The 13135-nt window shown below is 34.5% G+C and overlaps 4 protein-coding genes across 4 annotated transcripts; all 4 read right to left on the bottom strand.

Annotated features, from left to right (window-relative positions):
- Nucleotides 1-145: 145 nt before the first annotated feature.
- On the bottom strand, nt 146-1991 carry LOC135140341 (zinc finger protein 142-like). Its single transcript, XM_064070833.1, has 2 exons — nt 1358-1991; nt 146-1306 (listed from the first exon to the last, which is right to left on the bottom strand). Exon 2 carries the CDS (start codon nt 1295-1297, stop codon nt 146-148), a length of 1152 nt encoding a protein of 383 aa, XP_063926903.1. The 5' UTR covers nt 1298-1306; nt 1358-1991.
- Nucleotides 1992-3816: 1825 nt separating this feature from the next.
- On the bottom strand, nt 3817-8543 carry LOC135140694 (zinc finger protein 845-like). The gene is made up of 5 exons (XM_064071340.1): nt 8500-8543; nt 8420-8446; nt 6492-8366; nt 4909-6444; nt 3817-4857 (listed from the first exon to the last, which is right to left on the bottom strand). Exon 3 carries the CDS (start codon nt 8355-8357, stop codon nt 6675-6677), a length of 1683 nt encoding a protein of 560 aa, XP_063927410.1. The 5' UTR covers nt 8358-8366; nt 8420-8446; nt 8500-8543; the 3' UTR covers nt 3817-4857; nt 4909-6444; nt 6492-6674.
- On the bottom strand, nt 3890-6435 carry LOC135140340 (zinc finger protein 142-like). The gene is made up of 3 exons (XM_064070832.1): nt 5173-6435; nt 4145-4857; nt 3890-4064 (listed from the first exon to the last, which is right to left on the bottom strand). Exons 1-3 carry the CDS (start codon nt 6433-6435, stop codon nt 3890-3892), a joined length of 2151 nt encoding a protein of 716 aa, XP_063926902.1.
- Nucleotides 8544-8672: 129 nt separating the features above from the next.
- On the bottom strand, nt 8673-10131 carry LOC135140491 (zinc finger protein 142-like). Its single transcript, XM_064071065.1, has 3 exons — nt 10096-10131; nt 9970-10042; nt 8673-9921 (listed from the first exon to the last, which is right to left on the bottom strand). The coding sequence occupies exons 2-3, from the start codon at nt 9984-9986 to the stop codon at nt 8703-8705; spliced, it is 1236 nt and encodes a 411-aa protein (XP_063927135.1). The 5' UTR covers nt 9987-10042; nt 10096-10131; the 3' UTR covers nt 8673-8702.
- Nucleotides 10132-13135: the final 3004 nt, after the last annotated feature.

Below are 13135 nucleotides of genomic sequence, written 5' to 3'. Positions count from 1 at the left end.
ATATGTCAAATCGACGGGTAAGTACAATCGGAAATAAAAGTACGCCACCACAGTTTAAAAAAAATGTATTCCATAAAACATTTACACATATCTTCATGACAATTTTAATTAAAAACTAGGTACAAAATATACAGTATATTAAATCCTATACGTGTGTTTTTTTATGATTATACAAACTTTTCCTATCTTTAGTTTTGAATGTACACAGTTCGCATTTATACCATTTAACTTCCATTTCAGTCAAATGACGGTTATTTGTATGATTCCTTAAATAGACACGATGTTTCGCCTTGTATGAACAATGCTCGCATTGGTACCATTTAACGTCCGTTTCATTCAAATGACGGTTATTTGTATGATTCCTTAAATAGACACGATGTTTCGCCTTGTATGAACAATGCTCGCATTGGTACCATTCAACGTCCGTTCCATTCAAATGACGGTTGTATAGATGAAGTTTTAAATGGTCGCTGCGTTTCGCCTTGTATGGACAATACTCGCACTGATACGATCTTATCTCCAAATGGGTCAGTGAATGTCTTTTTAAAGAATATTTCGCTTTAGTTTTATATGGACACTTTTCACATTCATACACAATTTTTGAATGAGTTCTGCTTATGTGTCTCCTTAAAGTTAAATTCAACTTAGCTTTGAATGGACACTCTTCGCATTCGTACCACTTAATTTGGTCGTCTAATAAATGGTTCGCAGCTACGTGATTCCTTAAATATCTTTTGGATTTCGTTTTGAATGGACACTCCTTGCATTCGTACCACTTAATATCTTCTCCCTGTAAGTGAAAGGAATTCATGTGGTGTTTTAAACTCTTTTTTGTTCTAGTTTTGAAAGGACAATTTTCGCACTTGTGCCATGTACCATCTTCAATTTTGGATTTAGTTTCACATGAATTGCTGACACTGATTTTCATTCCTGTGCATTGTGAAGAATGCTGAAGTAACTTCAACGAGAGATTTGTTTCAAAAGTACATTTTTCGCAAACGTAGTTTCGTACGACGAAGTCCTCACTTGGTAAATCTTTGGATCCTTGATGTTTGATAATGTGTTGTTTGAACAGAATCGTTAGTTCGGTTTTAAAATCGCAGTCTTTGCAAAAAAACACTTCGATTTCGGCGTTTCCACAGGTGAATTTTTCGATTGGTGAACGGTGTCGCCTCACGTGGTTTATCATAAGAAAAAACGAAGTTGTAAAAAATGGACATAGTTTACAGTTGTGCACGTTTTTCCACGAAGACCTTCCAGTTGTTGCGAATGCTTTACAGTATTCCAAACTTGACATTTTGGCTACCTAAAATCGTTCTATTAGACCACGTTCGAATACTGGCACTTTTTTCCTTACCCAAACCTCGTTGGCACTATTAAAACCAGCACTGATGAAAAATGTATTCACATACAACACACCTAACCACAAAATTTAAAACAACAACTAAACCATAGAAAATCCTACAAGTAGTGAGGATATTCTATGAACTAAACCGATGAATTCCCCACGTGGTGTTCTCCCCGCCCCGGGAACTTGATTCGAAACGACCAATCACAGTCCAGCGGACACATGGAAGGGGTATATAATAACATCGCTTCTTGTTTGACAGGATTTTGAAATGTTGTGACAGATGACGACTGGTAACATGTAGTGCTACCAACAGTACCTCATTGAAATTACCAAATGGGTAGCAAGATCACAGTATACCATACAGTAGAGACAGCTCGTCAAATATTGGAACAACGTGTCCTTACCCAACCGTTTTGATTAGGCGGGATTTTTGAAACGAAGTGGAATATTGGTTGCCTAAATTACAAATACAGCTCGTCCGTAAAACAATGTAAAAGGAACTGATACAAACATCGAATGAACTGAAACCAATTTTTGGAGTGTGGTATGAAGACTACGAAAAAAATACCATTTTGAACAATAAAAAAGAATTGTGCTTATATTTATTTTATTCATTAATAAAAGTCTATCACTTTACCAAGTTAATTTCAACATAAACATATCAACTACCTACATATTTAACGGTCGATTATTGTTGTTGTTGTCCGTTACGTGTATTTCTTATTGGGCTTTCAAAAGCTGTCCGTACTGTATGATATTCTGTGGCAAAATCTTGAACCACGTTACCAACCTAACTCTATCTATCCCACGGGATACCGACAATATGTCAAATCGATGGGTAAGTACAATCGGAAATAAAAGTACGCCACCACAGTTTAAAAAAAATGTATTCCATAAAACATTTACACATATCTTCATGACAATTTTAATTAAAAACTAGGTACAAAATATACAGTAAATTAAATCCTATACGTGTGTTTTTTTATGAATATACAAACTTTTCCTATCTTTAGTTTTGAATGTACACAGTTCGCATTTATACCATTTAACTTCCATTTCAGTCAAATGACGGTTATTTGTATGATTCCTTAAATAGACACGATGTTTCGCCTTGTATGAACAATGCTCGCATTGGTACCATTTAACGTCCGTTCCATTCAAATGACGGTTGTATAGATGAAGTTTTAAATGGTCGCTGCGTTTCGCCTTGTATGGACAATACTCGCACTGATACGATCTTATCTCCAAATGGGTCAGTGAATGTCTTTTTAAAGAATATTTCGCTTTAGTTTTATATGGACACTTCTCACATTCATACACAATTTTTGAATGAGTTCTGCTTATGTGTCTCCTTAAAGTTAAATTCAACTTAGCTTTGAATGGACACTCTTCGCATTCGTACCACTTAATTTGGTCGTCTAATAAATGTTTCGCAGCTACGTGATTCCTTAAATATCTTTTGGATTTCGTTTTGAATGGACACTCTTTGCATTCGTACCACTTAATATCTTCTCCCTGTAAGTGAAAGGAATTCATGTGGTTTTTTAAACTCTTTTTTGTTCTAGTTTTGAAAGGATAATTTTCGCACTTGTGCCATGTACCATCTTCAATTTTGGATTTAGTTTCACATGAATTGCTGACACTGATTTTCATTCCTGTGCATTGTGAAGTATGCTGAAGCAACTTCAACGAGAGATTTGTTTCGAAAGTACATTTTTCGCAAACGTAGTTTCGTACGACGAAGTCCTCACTTGGTAAATCTTTGGATCCTTGATGTTTGATAATGTGTTGTTTGAACAAAATCGTTAATTCGGTTTTAAAATCGCAGTCTTTGCAAAAAAACACTTCTATTTCGGCGTTTCCACAGGTGAATTTTTCGATTGGTGAACGGTGTCGCCTCACGTGGTTAATCATAAGAAAAAACGAAGTTGTAAAAAATGGACATAGTTTACAGTTGTGCACGTTTTTCCACGAAGACCTTCCAGTTGTTGCGAATGCTTTACAGTATTCCAAACTTGACATTTTGGCTACCTAAAATCGTTCTATTAGACCACGTTCAAATACTGGCACTTTTTTGCTTACCCAAACCTCGTTGGCACTATTAAAACCAGAACTGATGAAAAATGTCTTCACATACAACGCACCTAACCACAAAATTTAAAACAACAACTAAACCGATGAACTCCCCACGTGGTGTGTGGTGTTCTCCCCACCCCGGGATCTTGATTCGAAACGACCAATCACAGTCCAGTGGACACATGGAAGGGATATCCAATAACAACGCCTCTTGTTGACAGGATTTTGAAATGTTGTGACAGATGACAATTAGTAACACGTAGTGCTACCAACAGTACCTCATTGAAATTACCAAATGGGTTCAAGATTTTCAACCATGTTACCAACCTAACCGTACTCCGATTGGACACCCGACGTATAATTACAACGAAAAACAAGAACATGCCACCAAAGTTTAAAAAAAATTTAATCCATAAAACATTTACACAAACGTAGTAATAAAAATGTATGAAGTATATTAAATCACAAGTGCTTTTTCTTGTGCTTACTCAAAGTTGACTTATCTTTACTTTTGAATGGGCAGTATTCACATTTGTACCATTTAACGTCCGCTCCTTTCAAATGGCGGTTATTTAGATGAATCTTTAAATGGTCCCTGCGTTTCGCCTTGTATGGACAATACTCGCACTGATACGATCTTATCTCCAAATGGGTCATGAATGTCTTTTTAAACAACTTATTGTTTTACCTTTATATGAACACATCTCACATTCATACACTGCCGTTTTTTTTAAATGTCTTCGGCGTATGTGTTTCTTTAAAGGCGAATTAAACTTAGCTTTGAACGGACACTCTTTGCATTCATACCACTTAATTTTGTCTTCTTCTAAATGTTTCGCAGTTACGTGTCTCTTTAAACATCCTTTGATTTTAGTTTTGAATGGACACTCTTTGCATTCATACCATTTAATATCTTCTCCCTGCAAGTGAAAGGAATTCATGTGGTTGTTTAAAGTCTTTTTTGTTCTAGTTTTGAAAGGGCAATTTTCGCACTTGTGCCATGTACCACCTTCAATTTTAGTTTCACGTGAATTGCCGACACTGATTTTCATTCCTGTGCATTGTGAAGTATGCTGAAGCAACTTCAATGAGAGATTTGTTTCGAAAGTACATTTTTCGCAAACGTAGTTTCGTACGACGAAGTCCTCACTTGGTAAATCTTTGGATCCTTGATGTTTGATAATGTGTTGTTTGAACAGAATCGTTAGTTCGGTTTTAAAATCGCAGTCTTTGCAAAAAAACACTTCAATTTCGGCGTTTCCACAGGTGAATTTTTCGAATGGTGAACGGTGTCGCCTCACGTGGTTGATCATAAGAAAAAGCGAAGTAGTAAAGAATGGACATAGTTTACAGTTGTGCACGTTTTTCCATGAAGACCGACCAGTTGTAGCGAATGCTTTACGGTATTCCAAACTTGACATTTTGGCCACCTAAAACCGTTTTGTTAGACAACGTTCCAATACTGTCACTTTTTAGCTTACCCAAACACTTACGAGCAACTTTTAGACGCACCTAACCTCAAAATTTAAAACGATTCGTATGAGGTAAAAAGTAAATACTCATTTTATAAACGCAAAAAAATGCAGAAGCTCGAAACTCGAAAAGGTACAAAGAATTTAGAGGCAAAACCTCCACAACTAGTCAAAACGTTTAATAAAAAGAGACAACTTGTCAATTGTCATACCCTCTACCATTGACATTATAATACTAGATAAATACAAATACATAATTACATAACCTCAAACATTGACATTTCGCAGTTCCGTGTCCTCACACTCCACAAAATTTTTTTGAATCATGTTTTGTTCGCGCCATTGCGGGTTTTCCAAATGTTTCACATACAGATGTTCCTTTAACGTGTTCCTGTATTTAGTTTTGAAAAAACATTCTTGGCATTCGTACCATTTAATTCCTGTAATTTCTGCAATTTCCGCATTATTCGCATGTCGACGTTTTACGTGACATTTTAAATGGAATCGCCGTTTAGCTTTGAATGGGCAATATTCGCATCTAAACCATTCAATTTGGTCCTCATCTAAATGTAGTGCATTTATGTGTGCCTTTAAAGACGCTTTATACCTAGTTTTGAATCCACATTCAGTGCATTCGTACCATGGAGCGTCTTCTTCATTAGCGTGAACGAACTTGGTGTGTTTTTTCAAACCGTATTTCACTCTGGTTTTAAACGGGCACTTTTCACATGTGTACCACTGGGCATCTTCCTCTTTTAAATGGTGACGGTTCACGTGGATTCTTAAATCTCTTTGACTTCTAATTTTGTATGGACAATGTTCGCATTCGAACCAACGTTTTCCATTCAAATGGTGCATGTCCATGTGACGTTTTACGTAACCTTTCACTTTAGCTTTATATGTACAAAATTTGCACTGATATTGTTTGTTGTTGGAATGATGGATGTCTGTATGCACTCTTAAATTACGTCTATCGTTACTTTTATATGTACAATTGTCACATTTATACCATTTAGCGCTTTTTTGGTTTAAATGTACACTATTTATATGTCTAGTTAACCAACCTTTTACTTTGGCCCTGAAGGGACACTCGTCGCAATAATGCCAACGTATTTCGCCGCTTAAATCCACATTCTGAACATTTTCGTTTTCCCTCGTGCATCCTGAAGTATGCTGAAGACACTTTAAAAACGAATTGCTTTCGAAACTACATTTCTCGCAAACGTAGTTTCGTATAACAAAGTCCTGACGTGATAAAACTTCTCTGGATTCTTTTTTAAAGCCGTGGTGTTGGTTAATGTGTTGTTTGAACTCAACCGTTAGTGTTGTTTTAAAATCGCAGTCTTTGCAGTAGAAAGCTTCGACTTCGGTGTTAGAGCAAGCGAATTTTTTCACGGGGAAGCGGTGTCGCCGCACGTGGTTCACCATATGCAAAAGTGATGTCGAAAAATAGGGGCATTGTTTACAGTTGTGGACGTTTTTCCATGAAGATCTACCCCATGCTGTAAAAGCTTCAGAATATTCGAGAATTGACATTCTGGTTGCCTGAAACGGGGTTATCACACTAGGGACGCAAATGTTACTTTGGTTACCTAAATATCCCGGAAGCACTGTTAAAATTCGAAATGGTTTCGATTCAAGAAACGTCATAACCTCACATTTTAACCTCAAAAATTTTTAGATGACACAACCAGGTGACAAAGAAAAGGTGTGTTCATTGACTAATCCACTTTATATTTTACAAAAACCAGTACGAAGTTACAACTAAATTAACCCTACACATGTAGTTTTTTAATATGCCTGGCCAGAGAAGTTTTATTTTTAATTCTGTAAGGACAGTATTCACATTTGTACCATTTGGCATCCATTCCATCCAAATGGTGGTAATTCACATGACCCTTTAAACAATCATTGCGTTTCGCCCTGTATGGACAATATTCACACTCATACAATTTGATCCCCAAGTGTACATTAACATGCCATTTTAAATCATTTTTCGTTCTACTTTTATACGAACACTTCGCACATTCGTACCATTCCGGTTTGCCCGAATGATTAACCTTCATATGCTTCCTTAAATACGACTCCAATTTGGTTCTATAAGAGCATATTTCGCACTCATACCACTTAACTTCCTTTTCATCCACGTGTTGAGAAATTATGTGCCGTTTTAAATCCGACGCCTTTTTACTTCTAAACGGACAATTTTCACATCCGTACCACTTAACTTTATCTTCGTCTAGATGTTTCGCAGTCACGTGCGACTTCAAATATTGATTATCTCGAGTTTTAAAAGGGCATTGTTCGCATTCGTACCATTTACCTTCGTCGTCGTTCAAGTGAAAATTGTTTATGTGTCTTTTTAAAGTACGTTTGCATTTGGTTTTGAACGAACACAGTTCACACATGTGCGATTCTCGGTCTCTGGAATGGATACGTTTTATGTGGTCTCTTAAATACGATCGATGCTTGCTTTTAAATGAACACTGTTCACATTCATACCACTTGACTTTTTCGTCCTCTAAATGTATTGCGTTTACGTGTTTCTTTAAACAATGTTTATACCTAGTTTTAAATGGACAGTCGTTGCATTCGTACCATTGAACGTCTTCTTCATTCAAGTGGAAGATTTTTAGGTGTTTTCGGTAACTATTTTTCAATCTGGATTTAAATGGGCACTTGTCACACGTATACCATTCGACGTCTTGTTCATCCAAATGTATCTGATTTATGTGGTTTAGTAAATCAATTTTGCGGCTGATTTTATACGGACACTGGTCACACTTGTACCATTTAATATCAATATCGTTTTTAACTGAATGACGATTCTTGACGTGCCTTTTTAGATAAGTTTCCACTTTAGTTTGAAATTGGCAATGTTTGCATTGAAGCCACTTGGCATCTAAATGTTGGACAGTTATGTGCACTTTTAAATTATCTTTTCGTTTGGTTTTATACAGACAGTTGGCACACTTGTACCACTTGACTTCCTCTTCGTCTTCATTCCAATCACGATAAATTGCGTGATTTTTTAAATGCAACGCCAGTCTAGCTTTATATTTAGTTTTATATGGACACTTGTCGCAACCATACCGACAAACCAAATCATGTTGGAGCCACTTTAACGAGAAATTTGTTTTGAAGTCGCATTTTTCGCAAACGTAGTCTTGTACGTGATACTCCGCGTCGTCCCCAGATTCTCTCTTAAGCCCGTGATGCGCATTAATGTGCTGTTTAAACAGAATCGTTAAATCCGTTGTAAAATCACAGTCTTTACAAAGGTAAGTCTCAATTTTTAAGCAAGTGAAATTTTCCACCGGGAAACAGTGAAGTCGTGTGTGGTTCACCATACGCCAACGTGAGGCTGTAAAATAGGGGCACTGGTCACAGTTGTGGACGTTTTTCCATGAGGATTCTTCAGAGGCTGTGACAGCTTCGGAGTACTCCAAAATTGACATTTAGGTTGCCTGAAACCGTCTTATTAGTATTAAACTTGGGAAGCAAATGCAACTTGAGTTACCGAAATCTCTTTGGAACACCGTTAAAACTGAAAAAGAGCGTCTGAGTTAAATGTTTTGGAAACTCTTATTACTTTCTAACCTAACTTTTATGTGTCAAAAATAAAGTCCCTAAATGTATCTAGGGACTTTGGGCAAAAATGACGTATGGTGTATTTTGACGGTAAATAAGTGACATTTAAGTCGTATTGTGGGTTGCCTACTTTGGGCGCAACTCAAATATTTAATTTTTTCCGACATGAAATAAAATTCTGATAAGTAGAATTAATTTAATACATTACAAGATTAAACTGTACATAATTGATATGTATTTTTTGTGTGCACCTTTAGGTGCTTTTGTAAATACCTTTTAATTTGACTTTTATACGAACATTTCCCACACTCATACCATTCTGATTTTTGTGTAAGATGGACATTTATGTGCTTCTTTAAATTATGTTTCGTTCTGCTTTTAAACGGACACTTTTCACACGCATACCATTCAACATCCTTTCTTTCCAAGTGCACCCGTTTCACGTGGACTCTTAAATCCGATTTACGTCTAGTTTTATGCGGACAGTGCTCACACATGTACCATTTCACATCATTTTCGTCTGAATGACAGTTCTTCATATGAGCGCTTAAATAACATTTTAATTTAGCTTTATATTCGCAATACTCGCACTGAAACGACTTGATATCCAACTGGTGGAGCGACTCATGCAATTTTAATTTGTCTTTTCTTTTACTTTTATACGAACAGCTTGAACATTCAAACCACTTAACTCCGTCCAAATGTAACGAATTAACGTGTTTTTTTAAACCACATTTTGTCTTGGTTTTAAACGGACATTGATTACATCGGTGCCACTCGATTTCTTTTTCATTCAAGTGTAAGTTGTTGATGTGTCTTTTTAGACTCCATTTGACTCTAGTTTTATAAGGACATTGTTCACACTTGTGCCATTTGCCATCTTCATCATCTAGATGGTTCAGATTTACGTGGTGTTTTAAACCTGATTCGTATCTACATTCATATGAACACTTGTCACAAGCAAACCGCTTGTTCAAATGGCGATTTGCCGTATGTTTGTTGAAATATGTTTTGTGGCTAGCCGTATACGAACATTCCACACAGGAATATCGTTGGACATTTTTCTCTCTTCTGATGCATACTGAAGTGTGCTGAAGCCACTTCAACACCAGGTTTGTTTCAAAGTCGCACTTTTCGCAAACGTAGCTTTGTAAGCTTGATAAATCATCTCTCTTAAGACTGCGATGTTCGTTAATGTGTTGTTTGAACAGAATCGTTAATTCCGTTTTAAAATCACAGTCTTTACAATAGTACGTTTCAATTTCAGCGTTTTCACAAGTAAATTTTTCCAAAGATGAACGGTGTCGCTTCACGTGGTTCACCATAAGAAAAAATGACGTAGTAAAGTATGGGCATTGTTTACATTTGTGGACGTTTTTCCATGAAGATCTTCCATGAGTTTTGAGTGCTTCAGAGTAGTCCAAGCTTGACCTAAAATAGTTTTATTTCATTGTGGATCGGCATTGGCACTTTTCTTACCCTTTTTGAAGCGACATAACCTCAACTTTTGGTTTTCACCGTGTACGTTTAACTTGTAGAATTAGGTATTGTACTATAACATACACAATTAAGACGATTTGAAACAACGATTGTACGACTTAGAACTTAGTTTTCAAGTATCTTTGGTCATCAATGCACTTGGTATATAACATAACCTTAAAGTACGAACCGACCAATCACAAACCAGTTAACATGGAACAACAAACAGGTAAGCTCAATCGACTTTTATTTTTTATTCATACAACTATACATAAGATGAATCGTTTTTAGTTTTCTGCTCACACTTTCTACAGAAATTCTAAAATTCTGACCGAATTTGTGGAAAGATTCCAAATGTTGTGAAAGTCCTAAATATTCCAACCTTTTCAAAGGTTGTAAGGCTTTCAAGGATGTCAAGAACTTTAAGGAGTACAAGAATTTCAGGAATTTCAAAAAAATAAAAGACGCTACAAAAGCCGGCAAGTTAAAAATTCTAAAGGGATTTCAGGGATTTAAAAAATTCCGAAGATTCCACAGATTTCAAATATTTAAAAATTGGAAACATGATAAAAATCCTAAAAATCTAAAAATAATAAAATCTGAAAGCTCTAAAGGTTATAGAAATTCTAGTTAAGCTAGAGATTCTAAAAATTCCAAAAATCTTAAAGAACTTAAAGAACCTGGGGTACTAATGATCCTAGAAATTGCGAATTTAAAGACTGAATACTCTAACGACTAAAGATTTTAAAAGCTCGAAAGGGTCTAAAGACTCTAAGGAACCAAAAGCTAAAATTCTGTTTCGAATACTTGAAAGATTCTAAAGGTTCTAGAGGAATTCCAAAAAACCAAAGATTCTAAAATTTGTAAAAATCGCGTGAACTCAAATGCCAAAGAGTTCTCGATCATCCGATTTTCTGAGTTTTCAGGCTTAGTTTTTTTTGATGTTGAATTCTTGGATTTTGAAAATTTTTGTTTTTTAAATTTTCCTATTTATCAACTTACTGGGATTTCAATGTTTTGATTTTTTGATTGTTCAATTTCTCGATTTTTTGAATTTTTAGTTTTTTATACGTTTTTTTTCAAAAATTTTCAGTTTTTCAATTTATTAACTTTACGATACTTCAGTTTGGCCCGATTTCGATTTCTCAATTTTTCGACATATTACTTCTTCGATTTCTCGATTCTTCATATTTTCGGTTTCTCGAATTTCTTCATTTTTCGATTTCTCAATTTTCCGATGTTTCAGTTTTACGATTTTTATTTTTTTTATTTTTCAGTTTTCAATTTTTGACGTTTCTAAATTTTTCGATTAATTGATTTTTTGATTTTGCCGTTTCTCAATTTCTCGATTTTTCAATTCTTTCTTCAATCGTGATTTTTCAATTTTTCCATTTCTAAATTTTTCAATGTTTCAGTTTTGGGTTTTTTCACTTTTCCGATTCTTCAATTTTCTTTCCATTTTTCAGTTTTTCAAGATTTCAGTTTTGAATTTTTTCACTTTTTCGATTTTTCAATTTTCCTTCCATTTTTCAATTTTTCAGTTCTGGGATTTTGCAATGTTTCGCTTCTTCAATTTTTCCATTTTTTGATGTTTCGATTTCTCGGTTTTTCAATTTTTCGATTGGTATTTTAATGTTTCAATTTTTAAGTTCTACATTTTCCGTTAATTTTTTTGTTTTCCTTGATGTTTTGATTTCTCGATTATTCGATTTTCCAAGTTCTCGGTTTACATTTTTTGGTTTTCCAATTCTTCGATTTTTAAATTGTTTAATTTATAGATTGTTCAATTTCTCGATTTCTAGATTTTTCAGTTTTTCGGTTTACCGATTTTTTTCATTTAAAATGTTTCAATTTTTCAATCATTAACTTTTCGATTTTTCAATTTTGGTCTAATTTAATTTCTTAATTTTTTGATTTTTTGACTCCTCTACTTTTGATGTTTTGATTTATCGACGTTTCAGTTTTTGAACATTCCGATGTTTCGATTTTTCGACTTTTTGGCTTTTCGAGTGTTCAATTTTTTGATTTTTGAATTTTAGATTTTTGTTTTTTTTGATTTTTTGGTGTTTCGATTTCCCAATTCTTCACTTTTTCGATATTTTAATTTTTCAATTTTTCGAATTTTTAAATTTTTGATTTTTCTTTTCTTTTATTTCTCAATTTTTGGATTTTTTAAATTTTACATTTTTCGATTTTACTAAGTTGCAATACTCAATTTTTTAGGGTTTGAATATTGAGAACTTATCAATTTCTGGATTTTCAATTTTCAGAAGAAATTGAAAACATGTTTATGAGTATTGTGTTGTTCAAAGAATACTAGGCATACCAAGAAACAAAGGTGAAATGTATGCCTCGCCCACCCACCCAATCTTAATTGTGATGATTTATTTATTTTTTGAAACTTAAAACACATTTAAAATGGTAAATTTTTGTAGGGAAATATGGATTTTGCAGTTAAACTCCGCCCCTTTGGCTCACGACGAATAAAAAATTCATCACAATTGAGATAGGGCGGGTGGGCGGGCTTTACTTTTTCCCTGTTTTTTCTTAATACACATAGCCATCTTTTCACAACAAGAAACTTAAAATATGGTTAAAATGGTACATTTTTCCAAGGAAATATATTTTGCAATTATGAGGCGGAGCCTAATTGCAAAATCGATATTTCCATATACAAATTTTCATTTTAAACATTTTAAGTTTTATGTTATGAAAAGAGGTGTACACATTTTAAAACAAAAAGACAAAATATTGATTTTTTATTGTTTCGATTTTTGGGTGTTTTGATTTTTCGATTTTTCCAATTTATTGTCTATTTTAAGTATATTTCATTTTTCAATTTCCGCCTTCTGCGGGAGTATTATTTGTTGTGCTGCACTTGACGGGCGAGGGAAGTTCTGTCGAAATAACCTTCGATCAATTTTTATACTTAGCACGTGGGGTTCTTACTAAGCATTTCTTATTTAACCGAACAATTATTAATTTAACGAAGCAGCTATTATTTCACCAAGCATATATTATTTTTACTGAGAATTTATTTTTTAACTGAGCATTTGCATCAGGTAGATTTAAAGAAGAATTGCTGGTTGCGTTTAAGACAACAAAAGGCGCCCAATTCAAACTTGTCTGTTGTCTAGCGTTCCCCCTTAAACTAGAATATTTTATT

Source organism: Zophobas morio, unplaced genomic scaffold (genome assembly GCF_036711695.1).
Source record: "Zophobas morio isolate AGI-343-1 ecotype UQ-CSIRO unplaced genomic scaffold, CSIRO_AGI_Zmor_V1 ptg000040l, whole genome shotgun sequence".
Lineage (NCBI taxonomy): Eukaryota > Metazoa > Arthropoda > Insecta > Coleoptera > Tenebrionidae > Zophobas > Zophobas morio.
Note: the sequence above shows the minus strand (reverse complement) of the source record. Positions and strands in the feature narration are given on the sequence as shown.